General features: G+C 35.1%; 1 protein-coding gene across 1 annotated transcript in view; it reads right to left on the reverse strand.

The window, feature by feature from the left end:
- SMAD4 (SMAD family member 4) overlaps nucleotides 1-23,867 on the reverse strand; it is a 60,245-nt gene extending 36,378 nt beyond the window's left edge. Inside the window, exons 1-4 of the mRNA XM_044664696.1 lie at nucleotides 23,792-23,867; nucleotides 7,579-7,964; nucleotides 6,756-6,930; nucleotides 6,368-6,397 (exon numbers count right to left, since the gene is read on the reverse strand). Of these exons, the coding sequence (XP_044520631.1) occupies nucleotides 6,368-6,397; nucleotides 6,756-6,930; nucleotides 7,579-7,827 (454 nt within the window). The 5' untranslated portion in view covers nucleotides 7,828-7,964; nucleotides 23,792-23,867. The remainder of the gene's footprint in view (nucleotides 1-6,367; nucleotides 6,398-6,755; nucleotides 6,931-7,578; nucleotides 7,965-23,791) is intronic.
- Nucleotides 23,868-24,281: the final 414 nt, after the last annotated feature.

Raw genomic sequence — 24,281 nt, forward strand, 5'->3', positions numbered from 1 at the left:
AGAAAAGAAATGTACACTTCTAACACTTTGCTTTATTATTTACTGGTGAAAGCAGGTGGAATGTTAACACCTGATAGGTCTGATGTCAAATAAAATTACAGGTGACTAGCCTCTTTTTCTTTTTTTTAATCTTAAGAACTTCACATATCACTATGAAGGGGTACACTGGATGGAGCCAGGTCAAATGCTGAGCCAAATGTTAAATTTTCCATTTGAATTAAATATAAATCATCCAGAAAATGCTACAAAAGATGGCTTAATTATTTCTTGTCTGTCTAGACTTAAGAAAGTGATAAAGCATATGTTAATAACACAAATTAAATTTAAATGTGGTACTTACTTTGCAGAGCCAGTTACTAAACATTTACCACCAGCACACCCTCTGAACATCTCCCCCAAAATAATCACATAGCCCATATATAAGAGAAAGATCAAACCAATACTTCTTCCTAGAATCTAGATACAAATAAGATAAACTTATGGTATGAACAATTCAATGGACAGTAGAGCTCCCTGGATGTTCTTTTTTTTTTTTTTAATGGAGCTAACAGGCTATTTACTTTTTGAATCTTTAGATTATATTACACATACAAATTCTGATTTTTTTAAAATATTCTTTTAAAATGTAAATTTGCCCTTCTTTGCCATCTTAGGGTCATTCTTCCCCTATCAAGAATTTTCTCCACACTAAAAACTAAGAAAGAAAGGAATAGAAGTTTATATCAGGGAGAAGAACACACAAGAGATCAAAAGATTCTTTGACAGGTAGCTTGTCTAAATGAGTTAATTGCTATAGAAGACAATATGCACCCCTAGTGAAACTAGTAATTTTCTAAGAGAAGCATAGAATGAACTTTTCTTAGTTTAACAAAATGGAGGTAGCTCAGCACCTCATATCTGTGATGTCTTCACCAGATTTCTCCTTTAATAATTATAACTCTCACTTAAGTATATTAATATGTATAGGCACTAGTGAAATCACCATCTAGTATTGTTAACATAAGTTATCTAATGAAATCTCAGAGGAGAAACTAAATGGAATGGTATTTTAATTTCTTTGTTCAGATCTGTAAGATTGTTCTGGGGGAAATTTTTTTACACCAAGTATTTCTGAAAAGGTCTCATTTCTCATACATGTAGAGAATTAAGTCAAATTTGGAAAAATTTAAGTCATTCTCCAATTGATAAATGGTCAAAGGATATGAACAAGAAGTTTTCAGACAAAGAAATTAGTCATCTATAATCATAAGAAAAAAATGCTCTAAATCACTCTTGATTAGAGAAATGCAAATCAAAACAACTCTGATATACTACCACATACCTATCAGATTGGCCGACAAAATAGAAAAGGAAAATAATAAATGTTGTTGAGGATATGGGAAAATTTGGACAGCACTGATAGTGGAATTGTGATCTCCTCTAACCCTTTTGGAGAGAATTTGGAACTATGCCCAAAAGGTTCTAAAATTGTACATACCCTTTGATCAAGCAATACCAACTATGAGGTCTTATCTCAAAGAAATCAAAGAAAAGGAAAAAAGATCAAATGGTAAAAAATGTTTATTGCAGCTCTTTTTTGTGGTAGCAAAGAATTGGAAATTGAGGGAATGTCCATCAGGTGGGGAATGGCTGAATAAGTTATGATACATGATTATAACAGAATACTATTGTGCCATAGGATATGACAAACAGGATCATTTTGGAAAAACCTAGAAAGACTTATTTGATCTGATGCAAAGTGAAATGAGCAGAACCAGAAGAACAATGTAACAACAATATTGTTTGATGAACAACTGTGAATGACCTATGGCATGACGAACCTATGGCATGAGTGTCAAAAATGACAAACAGAGGGCTCTCTATGGGAATGTAGATGCCCTCCCCATCAACCCCCAGAGTTCGTTACTAGAAAGGCAGGAGGACTCAGGCGGAGCTGCTCCCCTCCCCACCTCCACCTGTGCCTGATGACATTTTTTCACATGACCCACCTCCCTCTGTCAAGCAGCCAATGGGAGCACACAAGGAGTAAGGTGGGTGGCTCACAGGGGGCAGAACTGGAGGAGAGTGGAGTGGTCAAGCCACACCCCATCTCTGCTGAGAACATTCCTCACTTCACCCACCCCTCAGTCCAGCAGCCCAACAGGTATGGCTAGGAGTGCTTCCTCCCTCCCCCAAGTGGGTAAGGGTGGGGGGGGCAGGGCATGTCTAGCACTTGGTGGAGGTGGGGGGCATGGCACAAGGTTTCAGGGGATGGGTGAGCACTGGCACTTGGTCTGGGAGCTGGGGTGGGCCCAACACTGTCTCTAAAAGTTTCTCACCATCACTGACCTAGATATTCTCAGTAATATAGTAACTCAACATAATCCCAGAGATTCAAGATGAAAAATGCCATCTGCCTCCAGAGAAAGAACTAAAGGAGTCTGATTGCAGACCAAAACACACTGCATTTCATTTTCTTTCTTCTTTTATTTTTTAATTTGAGATCTCCTCCACAAAATGATTAATATGGTAAAATGTTTTACACGGTTGCCCATGAAAAATCTTTTATCAGATTGTTTACTGTCTCAAAGAGGTGGCAAGGGTAAGAGGGAATGAGGGAGGGAGGGTAGGAGGAAGAGAAAAAAATTTTTTAAGTTTAAAATAGTTTTTACATGTAATTGGGAAAAATTAAATGTTAAAAAAAAGATTTGTGTGTTCTGTGAGGAAATACACAGAAGGCAGCATTTATAGGACTAACACTAGAGGGAGGCAGAGTACAACATATCACAAATAACCCTGGGTGAGAATCCCAAAAGCTTCCTGCTCCACAAATAAAAAATATAAATTGGTGATGCCTATGGCCTTCCAAGTACTATCATCCCACACAACCATGGAGGTGAGAAGAATATAGATCTGAAAAATCTAAGACATGTAACCTCAAAGATATTAAAAACCTATATCACATCTACAAGAGGGTGACATGGGGGCAACTGGGTAGCTCAGTGGATTGAGAGTCAGGCCTAGAGATGGGAGGTCCTAGGTTCAAAGCCGACCTCAGACACCTCCCAGCTGTGTGACCCTGGGCAAGTCACCTGACCCCCATTGCCCACCCTTACCACTGTTCCACCTATGAGCCAATACACAGAAGTTAAGGGTTTAAAAATTAAACAACAACAACAAAAAAAATACAAGAGGGTGACATGGTAGATGGCTGGCTCCTAGAGAATAAAAAGGTTAGAAAATATTTTTTTTTTTTTTAGAAAATATAAAGATAAAATGCTTAGAGAGACAGACTATTATAATTGCACCTTAAAATTAGGAAGAGCTTTTGCCTTCCACAAACACTAGCTATGTTACCATGGTCGTTAAATTTAATGCTCCCAGGCATCTCAGACTATAAATTACAGATGAGTTGCCCACCTGCAAAGGTAGAATTTTCCACATCAGGAGTTCTCTACACCAGAAAAACCAAAATTAAAAGATCCATCTTGGTGGAACCATGGAGTGCAGAGCTGGCATGCAGGGAGTTACTCTGTTCCTCCTCTTCCCAAGGACATTTTTTGCATGCCCCGCTCTTCTGTCCAGTCCCCTAAAGCAAGCACTTCAGGTCTCTCTGGTAATGGGGCTCACAGACAGCTTGAATTTGCCCTCTGGGCACTCAAACTGGGAAAAGGTTCGCCAACCCTGGTACAGATCCTCCTCCTAAATGACAATCATTTTTACAAAACATTAAGTTTTAAAACTTTTCTCTCTTAGATTCAATGCTGTGTATTGGTTCTAAGGTCAAAGAGCAATAAAAGGGCTAGGTAACAGGGGTTAAGTGACTTGCCTAGGGTCACACAGCTAGGAAGTGACCATATTTGAACCTAGGACTCTCCAACTCTAGGTCTGTTTCTCGACTGAGTCACCTAGCTGCCCCCCACATTAAGAATCTTAAAGTTCCTTTTCCCCTCCCACAACAAACCTATGAGGTAAGTTAGTATACATTATTATATCATTTGATAATAAGGACATGGAGCAGTGGTTCCCAAACTTTTTTGGTCTACTACCCCCTTTCCAGAAATAATATTACTTAGCCCCCTGGAAATTAATTTTTTTTAAATTTTAATAGCAATTAATAGGAAAGATAAATGCATCTGTGGCCATCACCACTCCCCTGGATTGCTACAGCACCCACCGGGGGCAGTAGCACCCACTTTAGGAATCACTGAGAGGCTCAGAGAAAGGAAGCAATACATAACTAAGAAGGGGCAGGCAAGTTAAAATTTTTTTCTTTAATTTTTTTATCTCAATATTATTCATTCCTGTAAGTGAACAATTCCATAAAACTAAAACCCAAAACATATACTCAAAAAAACAAGTGATAAATCACATGTTTTCATCTGCATTTCTATTTCAACAATTCTTTCTCTGGTGGTAGAGAGTAGAGAGTCCTTGAGAATTGTACTGGTTCATTGTATTGCTGTTAGTAGCAAAGTTTGTCACATTTGATCATTCCACAATATTGCAGTTACTGTGTGTATCATCAATTCACAAAGGTCTTTCCAGATCTTTCTGAAATCATCTGTTCCATCATTCCTTATACCACAATAGTATTCCATCACCATCATATACCACAATTTGTTCAGCCATTCCCCAAATTAGGGATATCGCTTTAGTTTCCAATTCTTTGCCACCACAAAAAGAGCAGCTATAAATATCTTTGTACAAACAGGTCCTTTCCCATTTTAAAAATCTCTTTAGGTAGACCCAAAAGTGATATTACTAGATCAAAAGGTATGCATTCTTTTATAGCCCTTTAGGCACAATCCCAAATTGCCCTCTAAAATGTTCAGTTCAAAACTCTACCAGCCATGTAACAGTGTCCCAATTTGGGGCAGTTAAGTTTTAAACCACTTCTCTGTTCCCCTTCCCTTTAAAAATCTTCCCTTCTGTCTTACAACTGATACTAGGTATAGATTCCAAGGAAGAAGAGTAGTACAAGCTAGATGACTGGGATCAAGGTTGCACAACTAGAAAGTGTCTGAAGCCACATTTGCTGTTGGCCTGGTTCTATCTACCTAGCTGCCCTCTTTAAACCACTTGTGATTCCAACTGCAGCCCTCTCCTGCTTCACAATAAGAGATAACACTGAGCCTCTGTCAGGACACCATATGGTTCTGAATTACCTATACCTGCCCAATCTTCCCTAGAATAACCAAAACACATTTGTTACATGAATGAATCAAAACAATTACTTACAATGTTGGGAATTCTATTAAGCCATATGAGTGCTTGTAGGGGGAGAAGTATAAGCCTCACAGAGAAGTTTATTTGTCCAAATTTAACTGGTCCATGTAGCCAAAATATTATTAGCTATATATAGGCTCAAGAACAACCAAACCTGAGTTCTTAAAACAGAACTAACTTACCAATCATGATGATGACTTGGTAACTCATTCTATAATCCTAGAAAAAAAAATGACCTGTCTGTGTTTTTCCTACCTACTGATAGAGGTATGCTGGTAAAAGCTTAATAAATGTTGTCTCTAAAAAATGTACCCAAAATACATTTTTAAGTTTAATTTGCATTATTAACACTTTCTTAAGTGTAGACACTCAACAAAACAATATATCAAGTACTGGTTTATAGAATGTGTATATTTCACAAATGTAAATGCTGACATTGAAAATTTAACAATTATCTCTCTGGAACCTGTTCCACATGACTGTAGCACACTCCTGTTTATATAATAGCTATTTTTACTTTTTTTTTTAAAGAAACTGAAAAAATACCATAGCCATTAAAATAGTAACAATCTAAATAATTTTGTGATTAACTTTCCTAATTAATACAAGTTTTTTCTAAAGAGAGATAAAAACTTAGAAAAGTCTATAATATTGATGTCTTAAAATTTGCTTTCCAAAATAACAGGAAATATTTTCACCGCAATATCTGATTTAAAATTTGAATAAAAATAAAATATTTCCCTAAGTGATTTCTAAGGATATAATATTCTAGTTGGTTTTTACTGGAAAATTGGTTATTCCCCCTTAAAATCTTATTTGAGAATTCTTCCAAAATACAAAAGCATTTTGACATTCCTTTCAATTTATTAAAACCAGTCCTAAAAAACTCCCTTCACTTTACCTAATCATACCTGTGTGTGCATTTTTCTGCCATAATACTTTAGAGAATCTTTTGTATCAGTTTCCAACAATGGTAAACCATTAAGGACAATTCAAACTCTGATGACAAATAGCTTTAAATGGCTCAACCCTTTTTTTCACAACTGACACATCCAAAATAAATTTACAGAGTATGTTCTTGTTAATATTATTAGCCAAATTAATGGCAAACTAGAGGGTGGGGAAGAGAACAGACAATTATTAAAAACAGATTACCTACCAGAACTTTGCAGTGTCAATCCTGAGAGATCTTAATTTGAAAAAAAAGGAGATGGGAGTAGGAGGGAAAAAAGGAGAAAAAAGATGTTATCAGCATGGAACCAGACAGTAAATGTGAGAACCCATAATCATGTATTACAGTATCAAAACTTAATACTAAACATGTACTCAAATCTAAACATGGCACAATCTTATTTTATTTTGAAAATTTTTTTCAAAAAATTAAAATAACACGGATTCATTTGAGGTAACTAAATTTTGAATAATTATTATTTTTTTGATTCACAATTTTGAGATGGCTTTAATCCTATAATCATTACCTTCATAAAAAGTACTACCCTCTTAAGTCTTTTGATATATCATTTCATTAGTAAAGTCAGTCTACCTACCAATGCCAGGTGATACAACTCGTTCATAATGATACGGATTCACACAGACACTATCACATTTTAGGTCGAAAGCATATTGACAGTATTTCACATGTTTAAGTTCATTTTTGTGGAGATCAGGCCACCTCCAGAGACGAGCATATATCACATGAGGGAAACCTTTCCGACCAGCCACCTAGGAAATTTTAAAATAAGACAGTTGAAAAATGTGTATTATAAATGTTAATTCTGAAACCATCTAAAGTACAGAAATATAAGTTAAAGATAATAGCTTCTGTAATGCTTCTAAAGAAATTTTAGGTTTAAGAGAATGGCTATGAGATTCTACCTATAAAATCTGAATAGTAAATTACTCATGAATTGATAAGTAGAGACTATAAATGAGAGCATCTAGTTTTATTATGTCATTAAATAAACTATTTAGAAAAGCATTTAAGACCATGAAATAAAATCAGTATTAAATTCCTTGATCTATAAACTAAAGAGGAGGAAGGAAAGGCTTTCTGGTTTGTTTTTAATAAAAGTGCTAGATGCATGTCTTATTTTTACTAATATTCTTAAGATATAAAGATATAGAGTAAAAAACTCGAGTTTTTTTTTAAAAGGCGAAATTCAATTTAATTCATAGTATTAAAGTATCTTCTTTGAAGATCTTTTAATCTTTCAGTAAGGCAATATTTGAAGTGGGAGAGTCAAACAATTTACTCTATTAACAAATGTATCTTTAAAAAGAACTTAAACTAAGGTAACAAAGCAATAATGGAAATAGATAATCGATCATCCTAAAAGGCAAGAATAGGTTAGGTTGTTGCATTTGACTAACCTGAAGCCTGCCATCTAATGTCCTTTGTATTGTGACACATTTGCTGGGATGGGCGCCATTTGTAGTTATAGCTGTTATTAAAGAATCCAATTCATCCTTCTTCTCCTTCAGTTTCTTTACCAAACTTTCAATTGCTCTTTTTGCAAATGTTTCACTTTCTCCACCTTGTCTATGGCACATCAAACTATGAACAATGCTCAGACAGGCATCATTACTTGTGGGTGTATTAGTAATAGACATATTGTCCATTTGTTACCGTTTTTTTCTTTTGAATCAATTGAGTCGAAAATTCCTACAGCAATTCTGATAGTGTTCAGGCAGCAAGGAACAACTCCTAATGCTGCCCACAGGCAAGACAGTTACAGACATGTGTTATTCAGGATAACCTAGGAAAAATAGGAGAGAACAAAAGAGATCAATAAAGTTGGGAGTTTTTTGTTTTTGTTTTTAACCAAGTATATTGTAATGGTAAAGGTAAAGAAGCACAAAACTTGCTCTCATAAAGTTCATTTAAAAACTCCCAATTCAGAGCCTAGAGAAACTGGGTTCTTTTCTTAGATGCTTTTAGATATTTAAAAGTATTCTGTGTATTTTCAAGTCAAAAACCACTAAAATGTAATTTTAATAGTCTGTTACTTTTAAAATAATATATGCTTGGGGGCAGCTGGGTGGCTCAGTGGATTGAGTCAGGCCTAGAGATGGGAGGTCCTAGGTTCAAATCTAGCCTCAGATACTTCCCAGTTGTGTGACCCTGGGCAAGTCACTTGATCCCCATTGCCTAGCCCTTACCTGGAGCCAATACACACTACTGACTCCAAGACGGAAGGTAAGGGTTTTTAAAAAATAAAATAAAATAATATATGCCTAAATATCAGAAAGACAATAAAATGAATTGGCAAGTTGTTACCACTATTTAAGTGTATTTATTATAAAACTTTGAAAGATTACTCATAATCAATTTATCTTTTGTGGTAGGTTTGGGTAAAAAGTTCATAATGAAAAATGTAAATATAATACAACTCATGAACAAAGATTAAATTTAATAATTAAAAATAAGGTTAATAATAATTTGAAGAGCAGGATTTAAACAAATTCTTAATAATCAACCACACAATATCCTCTGAACTAGAGATTCCATTTCTGGGCTTATACACCAAGGTAGCCATTGGTAAGAAGAAAGGATACCTATATATAGCAGCACTTGTTTTAACAGCTAAGAATTGGAAACAAAGTAGATACCCATTAACTAGGAAACAAATAAACAAACTGAGGTACTTGAATGTAATAGAATATTATTGTGCTGCAAGAAAAAGATCTATATGAAATGATACAATGAAGTAAAAAGAGCCAAGAAAACTTGTACAGAACTACAACAATGGAAAGAACTATCCACCAGAAAATTAAAAGTAAATGTGATGGGAGGTAGTTAAGTGGCTTAATGGATTAAAAGCCAGGCCTGGAGACAGAGGGTCCTGGATTCAAATCTGAACTTAGACATGTCCTAGCTGTGTGACCTTGGGCAAGTCCCTTAACTCCACTGCCTTTCCCTTGATGCTCATCTGCCTTGGAACCAATACATACTATTGATTCTAAAATAGAAGGTAAGGGTTAAAAAAAAATTGAATGAAACAAATTGATAAAGAACCAGCAGGATTCAAATTAAGAGATATGAGAAGATATCTCCAAACTATGTCTTCTTGGAGAAGAGGGAGGTCTACAGTTATTTTACATTACACATGTTTTCAGACTTCTTTGATGTATTGATTAGCTGTGCTGATTTTCTACCTCTCTAAGAAATACAATTTGTTATAGAGGATAGATACTTGGGGAAACCATGATGATTTAAGAAACAGAAGATTTCAATAAAAACTTATTTTTTATAAAAGAAAAAAGATAATCAACTCTTCTGCACAAGTTTATGACTTACTTCTTTTTGGCTTAAATCAAAAGAGAAATTTCACTAGAAAAATAAAATTAACTATCACCAACCCATAAGGTAAAGGGGAAAAAATTCTAAATTCTTCAAAATTTCATTTACAAAAAAACAAGACCTATACTTTAATCCTTGATGTGATCAACAATTAGTAATTACATTAATACATAACAACCCCTCCAACCTGTGTTGGTTACCATATGTAATAATTATAGGCTTCCTTCTTATTCTTTTGGTATCCAAAAAGTAACAATGTTTATTTGGAATGTCCATTTGTTTTTGTTCATTCTCACTATGTGACTATCTCTTTTTCTAGACAAACACAGATTTAATGTCATTTACCCCTTTCAATGTATTCATGCCAGCATTATAACATGAAGGCTGACATACATTCTCATCTATATCACATATCTCACCAATGACCCGAGTTGTTTGTAATTTTAGTTTTCCTGAGATTGTTATATTCTTTAACTTGAAGCTATACAACATCACCCAGAGAATACTGGTGTCAAGAAATTGCTTTTCAAATGGCATGTAAAGCATCCAATTGTGCAATGTTTTCAGTTTTACATTTGCCAAACAGATTGAACTCATCTTATATAATTCTGAGTCTAGATCATTTCTCATATCAAATACTCATCTCAAATACACATGCATACACACAGATTAATGTAATGGGACATCCATCTAAATAGATTCTATAGATTCTATATTGTAACAAATTTCTGAAGAGGATGCTATGTTCTAAGACTCTAGGAAATCATTAAGATGTCATCTATGAAGAGTAACATTTGAAGAGTATAACCATCCTTTGTTTAGAATTTGTATATAAGATACATTTCCAAGATGTTAATCAAATACATTTGGTGAACACATTTTCATCTTAATATTTTGTACAAACATCAATACTTAGTGGAACAAAACACTATTTTATCCAAACATCAATATGTAGTAGAACAAAGTACTATCTATAGAATAATCCATTATGGAGACTTATACAATTTTGGCACAAGAGATCTTTATCTGAGCTAAGTCTTTAAAGCAACATTTTACTCTGAGCCAACTGCTTTCTCAAGATCAATAAAGAAAAAGAATGAAAACTATATCTATCAGTTTTGTGACTATAAAAATATGATCTGAAAAATATCACCTAAAAAACCTTCCCAGTTTCTGTCTCTTGTCTTTAGTGACAATGGCTTCACTGAATGGATGGCTCACTTAAGATTTAATAGAGATGAGAAAGTTGGCATTCAAGTGGAAAATAAAATATGGGCTGCTAGTTGCTAATATCTTCTTTTTATTTACAAACCCCTACCTTCTATCACAGAATCAATACTTGGGTCTAAGTTGGTTCTAAGGCAGAGGAGTGGTAAGGGCTAGCAACTAGGGTTAAGTAACTTGCCAAGGATCACACAACTATAAAGTGTCTGAGACCAAATTTGAATCCAGGACCTCTGGGCCTGGTTCACTATCCACTAAGCCACCTCGCTGTCCCTGTTAATGTCTTCTTAATAGCATTTTAAAACAGTTTTGCAAGAAAATAGTCATGATCTTCCCCTCCATACCTTTTAAATCTTTCCCATTATATGCTTTTAAAATATAACTCCACAGTATTCGCTTGCCAGCTTCGCTTTTTTTAAGCACCATTTCCACTTAAGTTACAACTCTATACCAGAAATATTGTAGAACCAAACGTGGTGGTTCTACTATTGTCACTGAGGGAAAAAGATAACTGAAAAATGCAGGCAGTTTGGTTCTATTATAGATGTTACTATTCTCATTTCAGCTATTCTCCCATTCAGGATGATGAAGCTTAGCTATCTTATATCCAGCTCTATACGTATTTTCACAATTTTTTAAGTAATAGCAGCATTTGCATAATACTTTAATAAGGCTTGCAAGGCACTTTACAAATACTACCTTCTTTTATCCTCACAACAACCTGTGAGGTAGGTGATATTACCATCCCCATTTTACAAAGAAACTGAGGCCAACTTGCCCAGTTTTCATCTCAGATCTTCTCAGCTCTAGGTTCAAGCACTCTGTCAAGTGTACCACCTTGCTTCTTCAAATACAAAGGCATGCTTTTTTAATTATTCTATGTGACAAAATGCTCATTGTAGTTAGTCATGTAGCCCAACTAAATATTATACTCTTTCATAATGTTTCAAGAAAGAGTCTAAATGATGACGTGGCCTGACAAGTGATCAACCAAAGAACATTTATTAAGTGCCTACTGTGTACTAAACACTATGCTAAATGGTGCCCAAAGAGAGGCAAAAAAGTCTGTTCTCAAAGAGCATTTTATTTTTCCAGGTATTACCCATCCCTAAAGAAAAAGAATTATGCATAACCAGCAGATACTGTGTACTTGACAACATATGTAACATTTGACATCCAAAGTCACTCACCACTTCAATGAAAAAGAGGGAAAAACAAAGGAGACAACATGCAAGCAACTACATGCAAATAAAAGATAGAAGGGATAAACTAGAGAAAATAAACAGAGGGAAGGAGACATTAGCATTAAAGAGGAGGGAAGGCTTCTTATGGAAGATAAGATTTCATTTATTTATTTATTTGTTTTTGTAAGGCCCTTATCTTCCATCTTGGAATCAATACTGTATATTGGTTCCAAGGCAGAAGAGTAGTAAGGGCTAAGCAATGGGGGTTAAGTGACTTGCCGAGGGGGTCACATATCTAGGAAGTGTCTGAGGCCACATCTGAACCTAGGACCTCCCGTCTCTAGGCCTGGCTTTTCAGCTGCCCCCGAAGGTAAGATTTTAGCTGGGGCTTGAAGCAAGCCAAGAAACAGAAAGAATTACAGACACAGAGGACAGCTAGCAAAAATGCTCAGTTCAGTCTTGTTCAAGGTGTTATTGAATCAAAGAATACATTGGGGGCAAAAAAGATGTGTGTGAAAGTTTTGAGTGCCACAAAATTTTATATTTGATTCTAGAGGTGAGAGAAGAAGTCATTAGAGTTTACTGAAAAGGGAGATGACATGTCCAAACCATTGCTTTAGGAAAATCATTTTAACAGTTAAGACACAGATGGATTGGAGTGGGGAAAGACTTGAGGAATGAAGAATATTGTATTAGAGATGAGAATACGTGTATCACCCTTTTTTCATTGGATGGTGGGGGGCCTTTGTTGGGGAATGTTGCATATGTTTATCAGGTACACAGTATCTGCTGATTATACTTAACTCTTTCTTTAGGGGATGGAAAATACATTGAAATGATTAAGTAAAAACAAGAAGCATCAATACAACTTTTTTTTAATTAAAAGAGCTTGTATTCTAACCTACCATCCTTAGTTACTTGATAAGCAAGAATATTAAACATTTTTTGACCTCTGCGGCAATTATTTTGCATAAATTTTTCTCAAAAATGGTCAGAGTAATGTACTCAATTTTATCCATTTCCAATTTTTCAACTTCAAAAGTTTGTTTAACCATGTTTGTGAGGGAGTTTGGTGACTTCTCTTTTTATCTTTTTTTTTCAAGCGGAGTATTATTACTCAATCTTTGCTACATGATACGACTATACATAGTTGATCACTTCCAAAATCCATAGCTTGTCACTTCTTGCCTCTTAGGAAATGGCTGATTTCACTTTATCACTAAAAGATCCATACTCTTAGTTATTTTCACATAGCTTCTTGGAAAAAGTACTCATGGGAAAACATAACTTTCCAAAGTAATTGACAAAGCTTTGATCACTTTCTTATCTGAACACTAAACAAAAAACATTTTACAGAGTTGTTGCCATTTTCAAACTGATGTCAAATAAGTTGACTTAATTTGGAGAATCCAATCAAGCTCTTCATAGAAGCATTCTATCATTACATCTTTCTGTATCATCCCCAACAGGTGTTGGCAGTTAGTCAATAAATTTCTCAACAACATTCTGATTACAATCATTTTAAGAATGGCAAGATGTGATGATGCCCCCCCCCCAAGATATCTATCTTACCCTTGGGTACATAATGAAACCACTTGTGCCAATTTTTTTGATCACTCTGAAGAGTACTTCTAAACTATAGTTCCCCTGAAACATATAGGTGTCTTTTAATTTTATTTATAACAAGGAGGTCAGGATAGACATGGTTCTATGTCAACAAAACCTGAGTTTCAACTCTATCTCTGACCAATTCTAGCTATGAGAATTTAGGCAAATAATTTAACGACTCAGTCCTTCAGGTTAACTACCTATGACCATAAATTGTTGAGTATAAATGTTCTGAATTAGTGATGTCCTTAACTTGGCATTTAAATAATGAAATCACAGATCCAGAAAAATAATTAATATCTTGATTCTAAGCACTCAGTTCCCTCTACTAAGACACGCATTGTTTTGAAAAATATATATATGATATCAATCAATATCTTAAGAACTAGTCATTCTATCTATGGTACTACTCAGGATTTTGTGGAGACTCAAGGCAATCCTTGCTCTCAAATAACTAATAGTCTTAAGGGGAAAACAAGGTCAACATGTCACTCCAATTTTCTCATCTTAAAAATAAAAGAATTGTATTAATGACTAAGATTCTTTTCTAACGATAACTTTATGTGATTCTTTCATCACTGAAGACTTAATAGTAAAGAATTATTAACTAATTAATTGTTTCTGTTTATACTCCTATATTTGCGAGTAATTCTCCAAGAGCTTCAAGTCTTAAGACTCTGAAAAAATATATTTTTGCCTAAATTTTGTCATATGTACATTTTAAAGACTTTTGAGGAATATGAGGTAGAATGTTTCATTTCGTATTTTACAACTAGAGGTGGGAGAAAAATTCTTAAACCAAAGAATAGAGGAAATTATAAAAGCCAAAACAGAACTTTAAAAATTTATACACAATTAAAATTGAGAAAAATCTATGCCAATATATTTCTAATAAATCATATATTTTAAAAATCTATAAGGATTTGACACAGTCTGAGTTTAAAAGTTCTACCTCAATTTAATCAGTGGTAAATGACACATACAGTTTTCAAATGAACATCAAACAACAAATGAAAAAGTGCTTCAAATCACTAATATTGTAATTTCTCTTTCCTTTCAAACTCATTTTATTTTATTTTATTTTATTTTATTTTATTTTATTTTTTAATTCTAAACCCTCAACCTCTGTGCCTATAGGTGGAAGAGTGGCAAGGGTAGGCAATGGGGGTCAAGTGACTTGCCCAGGGTCATACAGCTGGGAAGTGTCTGAGGACAGATTTGAACCTAGGACCGCCCATCTCTAGGCCTGGCTCTCAATCCACTGAGCTACCCAGCTGCCCCTCAAACTCATTTTAAAAAATCATCTTTACTAGTTATTTCCACTTCCTCTCCTCAAACTCCTTTCTACTAAAACCCTTGCAGTTTATTGGCTTCCAAACTCATTATTCAAATAAAATTAATGAATCACAAATTACCAATAATCTTTTAATTGCCTAATACATAGATCTTTTCTCAAGTCCCATTATTCTTGACTTTGAGGGTCATCATTCCCTTTCTTCCTGGATACATTCTCCTCTCTAGTAATATATAATCTCTAGTAATAATAAACATTATTCTTGTTTGATTCTCCTACCTGACTGCTTGTGGTCATTCTCCTTTGCTAGATTAACATCATTCACAATGTCTCCTTAAATTTGAATGTATGTGCCCCCAAAGAGTTGCCCTTCATCCTTCTTCTCTTTCTATATTTTTCTCAAGTACCAATTATTCCAATGTACTCAATTACTTCAATGCAGATTAATACCAAATCTATATATCTATATAGTCTCTCTCCTGAATAAAAATACTAAATCATTAATTGCCTACTGAATGAACATTTGGAACTAAATGTTCCATTGATGTCTTTACATTCATAATAGAATTCATTATCTTTACCTTCAAAATTCAAGCAACTTCCAAAGTTCCCCATTTCTGTCATGAGTACAGAGTGAGCAGCTCCCAAACTGATTACTGTCTTTTCACACCCACAGTCACTTCTCATTTGAACTACTATTACCAAAGATTGCTAATTAGTTTCCCTTCCTTATCTTCACCCTCTCTGATCTATCCACCACATAGCTACCAAAAAGTAATTTTCCTAAAGCACAAGTCTGACTTTGTCATTCAATTGCTGAAAAAATGTCCCTATTACTACTAATATCAAATACAAACTTTTCTGTTTTATATTTATATCCTTTCATAATCTGGCCACAATCTACTTTAAAGCCTTATTATATATTACTCTATCCCTCCCTCAAAAAAATACAATGGTCCAAATAAATTGATTTCCTTGCTATTTCTTCCACATGATACTTCAGCTTCCATTTCTGTACCTTTACACAAGCTGCCCTCCTCTTCTCTATCTCTACAGATCTCTTTCCTGCAAAAGCTCAGCTCAAGAGTTATATCCTACCTGAAGTAATTCCAAAAGGCCTAATTATTTGTATCAAACACTCCTATTAAGCACCTACTATGAGCCAAGTATTATGCTAAGCACAGGGGAAAAATTATCTTATATTTTTATCTGTACATATATCTGTACATTTTGTTTCCCATAATAAAATGTAAACTCTATGAAGGCAGGAAAGGTGTCATTTTCATCTTTTTATTCCCAAAACCTATGTAATTCTTGGCACATAGCAGGAACTTATTAATAAATGCTTGCTGACTGATAGCAATGCAAATAAAACTAATACTAAAACATAAAAGAATTGAAGTAAAAAACAACAATAAACAATGTTGGTTCCAAATGACCCAGGTTAAAATATTTTTCTTTCCATTAAGAAGAGGTAAACTAGAAGAGTGAAAAATTACACTTTTGCTTATATATTTTAGGGAAAAGTGCTATTAAGTCATTAACTGATATTTAAGTATTTTTTAAGTCTGCAAAGTCGTTTATAGTGTATCATTTGATTTTCACAACACTCTGAATAGATATTACAGGTAATAATAATAATAATAATAATGTGTCACTTTAAGATGTTCAAATTGCTTTGTATATATTTACTCATTTGAGTCTCACAACAACCCTGGGAAGTAGGTGCTATTATCATCCTCATTTTACAGATCTTCATCTGTAAAAGGCATTAAGAGGTTATGTGATTTGCCCAGGGTTACATATCTAATAAGTGTCTGAAGCAGGTTTGAATTTAATTCATCTCAACACCAAGTCCAGCATTCTATCCATGGCACCACATAGCTGCCAAAATAAATATTATCACTATTTTACAAATATGGAGACAGAGGCTCAGAGACTTTAAGTGACTTGTCTGATATACATATCAGAAACCAATCCAAGTCTTCCTTATTCCAAGTCCAGCACTCTTCTATTGGTCCTTGGAGGGGAGAAAAAGGGTTCCTTGTGAAGTGATGTGACAAAACAAAAATATATCTTTCTTAAAAAGGGGAAAGCGGCCTTAATCAATAGCCCATTCATTAAATACTTACTATGTGCCAGACATTGCTAATAAACTCCACGTATACAAAGAGACACAAAAATCTCTGCCCCCAAAGTGCTTAATTAGAAAAAGGGAAAAACAACATGTAAATACATACAAGATACACAGAGAAGAATTGAAAAATAATTTTAAAAGGGCTGAAGAAGCCAAGGATTCTAAGAAGTAGACGTTAGGATCAGAAGTATTTCAGCTTAGGAAAATCATTTTGGCAAATGTGCAGAGCATAGAGAGGAGTTAAGAGAGACATGAGGCAGGGAAACCAAATGGAAGGGTATTGCAATAATCCAGGCTCAAGGTGATGATGACCTAAATCAGAGTAATGGCTCATAACAACAGAGTAAGGGACATATCTGAGAAATGTTGTGAAGGTAGAAGAAATGACAAGATACATAAAGCAAACGAAAAAAAAAAAATGAAACCAAGGTTTCAGACTGGGTTAAGTGAAAGGTCTTGGAAGTACTCTCTTAATTATAAAAGTAAAGTTTAGAAAAAGGGAAGGTTTGAGAAAATAAATGAGTTCTATTTCCAACATTTTGACTTGAGAAACCTAGAATATATGCACCTCCAAACGTCCTTAAGAAATCACTTAGGAAGTAAAATGTATGAATTGTTCTTCCTTGTTGTAGACATTAGCCATATGGGAAGTAGTGTCTACTATGTGTCACTGATTGATTGGGGGAGGAAGGGTATGCCCTATTTCTTCAACTTATTAGAAATGCCTTAAGGTCAAGGGCCTGTCTAAAAGTCTTTTTTTGTGTGTATCTTGGTGATAACATAAAATAAATACTCAAATGTTTGCCATTTATAATTAAATGTGTGCTACTTTTAAATATACAACTAATACTTTAAGTCTTCAAGGAAATCTTTAAAATGTGTTATGCGTTTCCCTTTTCTTAACTGATTAGGATCAACATTAGAAATTATTGTACTGTACTCTGAAAAAGATATTTTAATGGACCTTGAAAGTATAAAAGCTGATTTAGTTCTTCTGCTTACTTCTGGTATTTTTTCTCTTTCCTTCTTAGCAGAAACTGAAACTTCTTAATGTTGTACCTATTATACCTTTAACACCACATCACTTCTAATATATCAAAAACAAGGCCAAAATTAAAATACATTACAAAACTTCAGAGTTGAAGTTGCTAGATTTCCAATATTAAATATCATTTAAGGGAAAGCTTTTGTTCAGTTTGTTTTGCAAGAGACTTAAGACTTAAAGGAGAGAAAGAAAGAAATGTTCTGAGTTTCAAGTATTTAAAAAAAGAAAAAAGTTTAATCTTTTGAAACAGAAAGATAACAGACTTTGAGCTGGAATGGGGCTCCAGAAGTCATTTTACAGATGAAAACTGGAGTCCAGAGGTTAGATGACTTGCCCAACTAAAATTGCATGGATAGTGTGTAGAAGACTGTGGGATTAAGCTGAGGAACTAATGAAAATAAAAGGAAGGAAAAGGAATGGAGGAGGTAGAGCAGAAAATATAAGCCTAATGTTTTGAGAAGATTAGCATGGTCAAATCAGCACTTCATGATCTCTTTTGCCACCACATTTAAGGTGAATAAAACTGGCAGCAAGGAAGATTTCCAAGTGTTTAAGTAACAGATAACTTTTGTTTCTCAAATTTCTTAAGAGTTTTTACATATAGATGTGACCAGCTCAAAGCAGGAAAAAAAAGCCAACAGAATATTCACTCTCAGCAAAATTAAAGGTATCAAAGAAATCAAAACAGTCACCATTGAAGTAGGAGGCATTCCATTAATTTTTAAATAACTGAATTTATTTTTAATTCAATTTATACTTTTCAAAAAGCAATGACTAAAAATTCAAAGCTAGTTGCTATGAGATTGAAAACAGTTTTAAAATCTAAACCACAACTACAAGTTGGAATGAAATTAACATCAATAATGTTTCTCTTTCCTGTTATTCCAAAGATACTAAGTTGTAAGATAGCTTCAGTTTCACATGAGCATGCACACTATTATTATACCTAAAACTTTGTACCTTCTCTAGTACATACCAAGCAGTGTTCCCAAATATTCTAGGCACAATACATGTTTGGCACAAAACATTACATACCATATATCTAAAAACATCTGATTTCACTGAATAACTTAGTTACATCACTTATTTAATTATTTAAATAGCTAATTATATCATTTCAATATACATTCTTCCATAAGGAGGAACTATAATCTTAGTGTCATAAAACTGCACTGATCTGTGATATAGATGCACCTTTAGAGTTTTTGTGCCCTGATTCTCAACTGATTTTTATACACTGCTACTACAATGTCCTTATATCTTCCAACTAGATGACCTAATAAGAAGATATGTTGGATGTTTATGTGTCTATGTATGTGTCTGTGAATGTGTTTTATATATATTTATAAATGTATATATATATATACACACACACACACACACACACACTTATATATATAGTTATTGCTAGTTACTAAACTTCTGTAATATATGCTAGTTTACAGAATCATCCTAGTACCCATGCTCACAGCAACCCACAAAACATGTAAAAAATGTCAATATTTTAAACTTTTTTTTCAAGTCCTCAAAACCAAAAATGAGTTGGACATTTCAATTTTTGGATTAAGGCTGCCACAAAATGTCTTATCTACCACAGTCAGAAAATGCATACATGTAAAACCCAGTTGAATTGTGTGTCGGCTAAGAGGGGTTAGGGGGGCTTGGGGAAAGGGAAAGAACACAAACACGTAACTATGGGAAAATATTCAAAATTTTAAAAAAAAGAAAGAAAATGCGGAAGTTTCTGTTCTTTTTCTTACAACAGATTAATAAAAAAGTAAGACCTATAAAAGCTAAGCTTACTTTCAAAGCAATTGCATATGGGGACAGAAGAAGTATAGCATAACTCACATTTATAGTGTTTTAGATTTAGTAAAACATTTTCCTCACATCAACCCCCAGACAAAGCTAATAATAATGGGAGTTTTCACTCTCTTACCTCCCCAAAGCAATTAAAAAACTTAATATTTAGGAATTCTGAAAATTAACAATTGTTTGTAAAACCCAAAAGGGAGGGGAGGAAAGATAATCTAAATGAAAACTCAATGTGCCTCCTAGATCATATCTAGAAAACTGATGGATAGCAATAAACGTATCTGTGGAGTTTTATGTTTTACTTTTCTGTAGATTACAAGAAGTCTGATCATCTGTTTTACCTCCTTGATAATAAAACTGAGGCACATTTGGAAGCTATATATATGGAGTCAGGTAAAGATACTTACACAATGACACCACAGTGAAAAGAAACTTAGCATAATTCTCAAACACCTCTAACTAGCAGGAAGTATCTGCAATTTACATTGGACACCTAAATGCTACCTTTTACACGAGTATTAATTTTTAAAATTTATGACCTATCCGTAATTTCAAAATACTGCTTATATACTTTTTTAAAAATCATAGTAATTGTAAAAATATCAAATTTCCTACTTTGCCTCAATTTCCTTAAACTCAAAATTATCAGACTAAGATTATTTCTTCTTCTTCTTTTTTTTTTTTTTAAATCTTTAACATCTAGCAGGATGCCTGGCACCTACAAGGAGCTTAATAAATGTTGAATGGACATGTTTTACATGAAATAGTGCTAGAAGAAAAATATTACGAATCAGACAAATGTTGCAACATTTTTTACAAGACCCATGAAAAAGAATAAAAGGTATACTGATAACTTTTGTTTAATTTATTGCAACGTTATGCTGGGGTAAAAGTAGTATAGGAAACTAAAATCATTTAGAAGGCTTTATAACAGTACAATGTAACAACTAGAAAACTACAGGACCAGACCTTAAGTTTTCTGGTCTGCAGAAATGCATTTAAAATTAAAGTAATGGAAAAATTTTCTCCAGGCATTTTGCAATTACAACATTGATGGAATTCTTAAAACAAACATGAAGGTTTTTAGATAATTATGCTAAAGATAGCTGCAAGTGCTTATGAAATACTTAAACGTTTATTCAATTAATCTTTTGCAATACATCAAGGATTCAATACTTAAGTTTCTTATTGGCTGTAGGAATCTACTTTCTTATAGTTCTATACACTTTCACACCATACTATTTCTGGAAACAAAGTTTCATTGTAGGTACCAAGACATACCTCATGATAACCAGTTTGACAGAATCTCAAATACCAGTTTTACTTTATCCCAAGAATCAATAAGCTAGATGATAAATTTCCTATCAGCAAAACTGCAGAGTTCCTTCAGAAATGGAAAACGGAGTATCAAAAAGATTTACATTTGTCAAATTACCTAAATTTAATACTGTTTTAAATCTGGTAAATGAAGAACCTCACAATACATATTTACAAACTACTACTTTATCTGATTTAAGGGCAACTTAGGCAATTCACTCATTTAAAGTAACTTGAAAAAAGTGTTACTTGCCTTTGTCAAATGACTGTTTTTACTACCTACCTCATAAGGCAGTTGTGAAAAAAATATTTTGACAAAATAGATTTGGATTGTATAATCTCTCCTGGTTTTTTATTAATCATTCGACAAGTATTGTTTACTATGTACAAAATACCATGCTAGGGACTGGACAATAAACAATTATTTTTTATGCTGAAAATTATAAAGTTTTACTAAAATGGCTGGTTAAATTTAATGGTGCTTTGGCAGTCACAACAACATCCTGATTTTTCTTCTTTTAAAATTTGGACATACATTATGTACCCCCCCACCAAATTAAAAAACAAAAACAATTGTAAGGCCAATAAACATATTCAGCTGGCAACAGCCTCTGAACCCTGCCAAAAATTCATTAAATAGGAAAACTAAGACATAATATCTAGAATAGTAAAGACATGCTATGTCTTTACTCAAAGCAGCAAAAATTTAACCAACACTTTTAAGTTCATTTTTAAATGTTAGTTAAACAATTAGGTTTGGTAGGAGATGGAGTTAACTGCCCCAGCAACTAGATGTCCAATTACAACAGTGTTTAATGACATCACTGTAACATTGGCTCAATCAGAAAGGGCAGTTTCCTAGCGGGAAAGCTGGGGTGAGACTGGGGCAGGAGAGCTTAGTTAATGACTTCCTATTTTATCTAGAAAGATACTTTGAAGGCAAAAATCTCAAAAACACAGAAATGGAAAATTGTCTTATTAAGCTAAAAATATAATGCTGTTGGGAATTTAAAATGCTTCCACTTTTCCACGTGAGGTAAGAAACTAAGATTTTCACTATTTTACAAAGCAAAAATATTAGGGATGATAGTGTCTAAAATTGGCAAGTTATAGCCAACAAGTAAAAGTCAACTAATTCATATTTGGTTTCTCCATTTCAAGTGGAATAACTAAAGGAGTGGAGTTCATTCTAAATTTCGACCTTGGTATTTTAGGCAGGACAAAAAAAAAAAAACATACCTAGTATATATCCACAAATCGACATTTCTTTCTCCTTTTTTTAAAAAAACCCTTACTGTCTTAGTAACAACTCTAGACAGAAGGGCAAGGGATAGGCAAATGGGGTTAAGTAACTTGCCCAAATCATCAACATTTCCTGCAGATAAGTAAAATCTTATGTTAAAATAATTTTAGTCCAGGAGTGAACAAAAAAATGCTCAGGGAATTTGCATTTTTATTTTGGTATGAAAATTAAATAAAGCAAGGCCAATTACTCTACAAGTTTGTCTTCTATTTTTTAAAAGCCTAGGCATAATCTAAAATCTTAAAATTATTTCTGGTTCATAAAAAGGTCAAAACTGACTTTTTTTTAAAAAGCAATTGTTATGCTAGGGCTCAAAAGTGCTAACCGGTACAAGTCAAAACTTGTTAACTAAATTAGCCTCAAGTTCACTCACATGCCTTTTGAAACTGTCTACTTAAAATCACTCATTCTTTGTATTAGATATTTTTTATCAAATAGGTATGTTTCTGCTTAAGCTTTGCTGCAAAGACTTAAGACATAAGAAATCACTTGAGATTTATTTTTCAAACGTTGAAACAGTAAATTTGCCCATTGTTAAAGAACAGGGTTTTTTAAAAGATCCACCCTCCCCACCCCCCAAAAAAATAATCAAAATCCTCTAATTGAATGTTTAATAAAATCTTACACAGTACAGGACGTCACCACCCCAGACTACTCAAACCACTATACGTTATTACCTTCAGTTACAATGAACCACGGATATCTACTGATAAAAAACATCAAAAGTCATCCATTTCAGATTTTTCTTTACAGCTCTGTACCTTAAATAAATGTTTCTCCAAAGCAGCCCCATCCACAGTACTAAAAATGCAGATAGTGTTCAAAAAATAAAAATCCAAGAAACTTAACTGCGAAGGGTTTGGGGGGGTGGGGAGGGAACAGGGCGTGAAACAAACTTAAAACTCTTCGGCAACTTCCAGTGGGAAACTAGATTTCTCGTCTTCCAACCCAACATGCTTTGCACGGCCAAATAGTACAACTACCGAACAACAAAGAGTTGTAGGAGCTAGGAGGAGGATGATGTAGGAGGGGGCGCGTCGCCACCCAGCATTTGACTCTTATCCCTGACGGGAAAGGTTAGGCAGGAGCCCAGAGGGTGAAAGGTGCCCGCGGGGGCCTGGAAGAGAGGAATGGGGCCGGCCGCCTATTAACTTTCACAGCACAACTGGGCAAAGGAGTGGCGGCAAGTGGCCGGCCCTGCCTAGGACAGACCAGAGAAGTCCGGGACGCCGCTGGCTGTAGCCCGGCGGACCAGCTCCACCTGTGGCCTGGGTGGGGGGCACGTGTGCCCGAACTGGGGTCTCAGGAGATGGAGGGGGGCCGACACGGGAGGGGAGGACATGGCGCTGCTGTTACCTGGGTTCCGGCCGCCGCGGGCAGGAGGAGGAGGCGGCGGCGGCGGTCCTCTCCCGCCCCTGGGTTCGGGCGAAGGCTGGGCCGCCGCCGCGGCCTGGCACAAGACGCGCAACGAGCTCCCTCCCGGCCAGGCCACCGCCGCCGCGACTCCCGGCCCCCCTGCCCCTCCGTGGGGCCGGGACGCCCCCCCTTCTCCTCCTCACGGGCCGGGCAGGTCAGGGTCCGGGGCGGCCGACCTGCGGCTGGGGCCTCTCCCAGCGCAGCCCCGGGCTCCGCTCACTCGCCGCAGCGCCCACCCTACTTTCCCTTCCCCCAGGTGGTGGCCGCCGAGCGGCGGGGAGGGAGGCTGAGGCCTCGGGCAGAGAGCAAACAAGAGCACGGACCCCGCCACCCGGGACTCTCCGTTAAGGCGACGACGACCGGGGCCGTGTTGTTGCTGCCAACTTGTCGAGGGGGGCACTGAGCATGCGCAAACACAGACCACATCCGG

This window comes from Gracilinanus agilis, chromosome 1 (assembly GCF_016433145.1).
Source record: "Gracilinanus agilis isolate LMUSP501 chromosome 1, AgileGrace, whole genome shotgun sequence".
NCBI lineage: Eukaryota > Metazoa > Chordata > Mammalia > Didelphimorphia > Didelphidae > Gracilinanus > Gracilinanus agilis.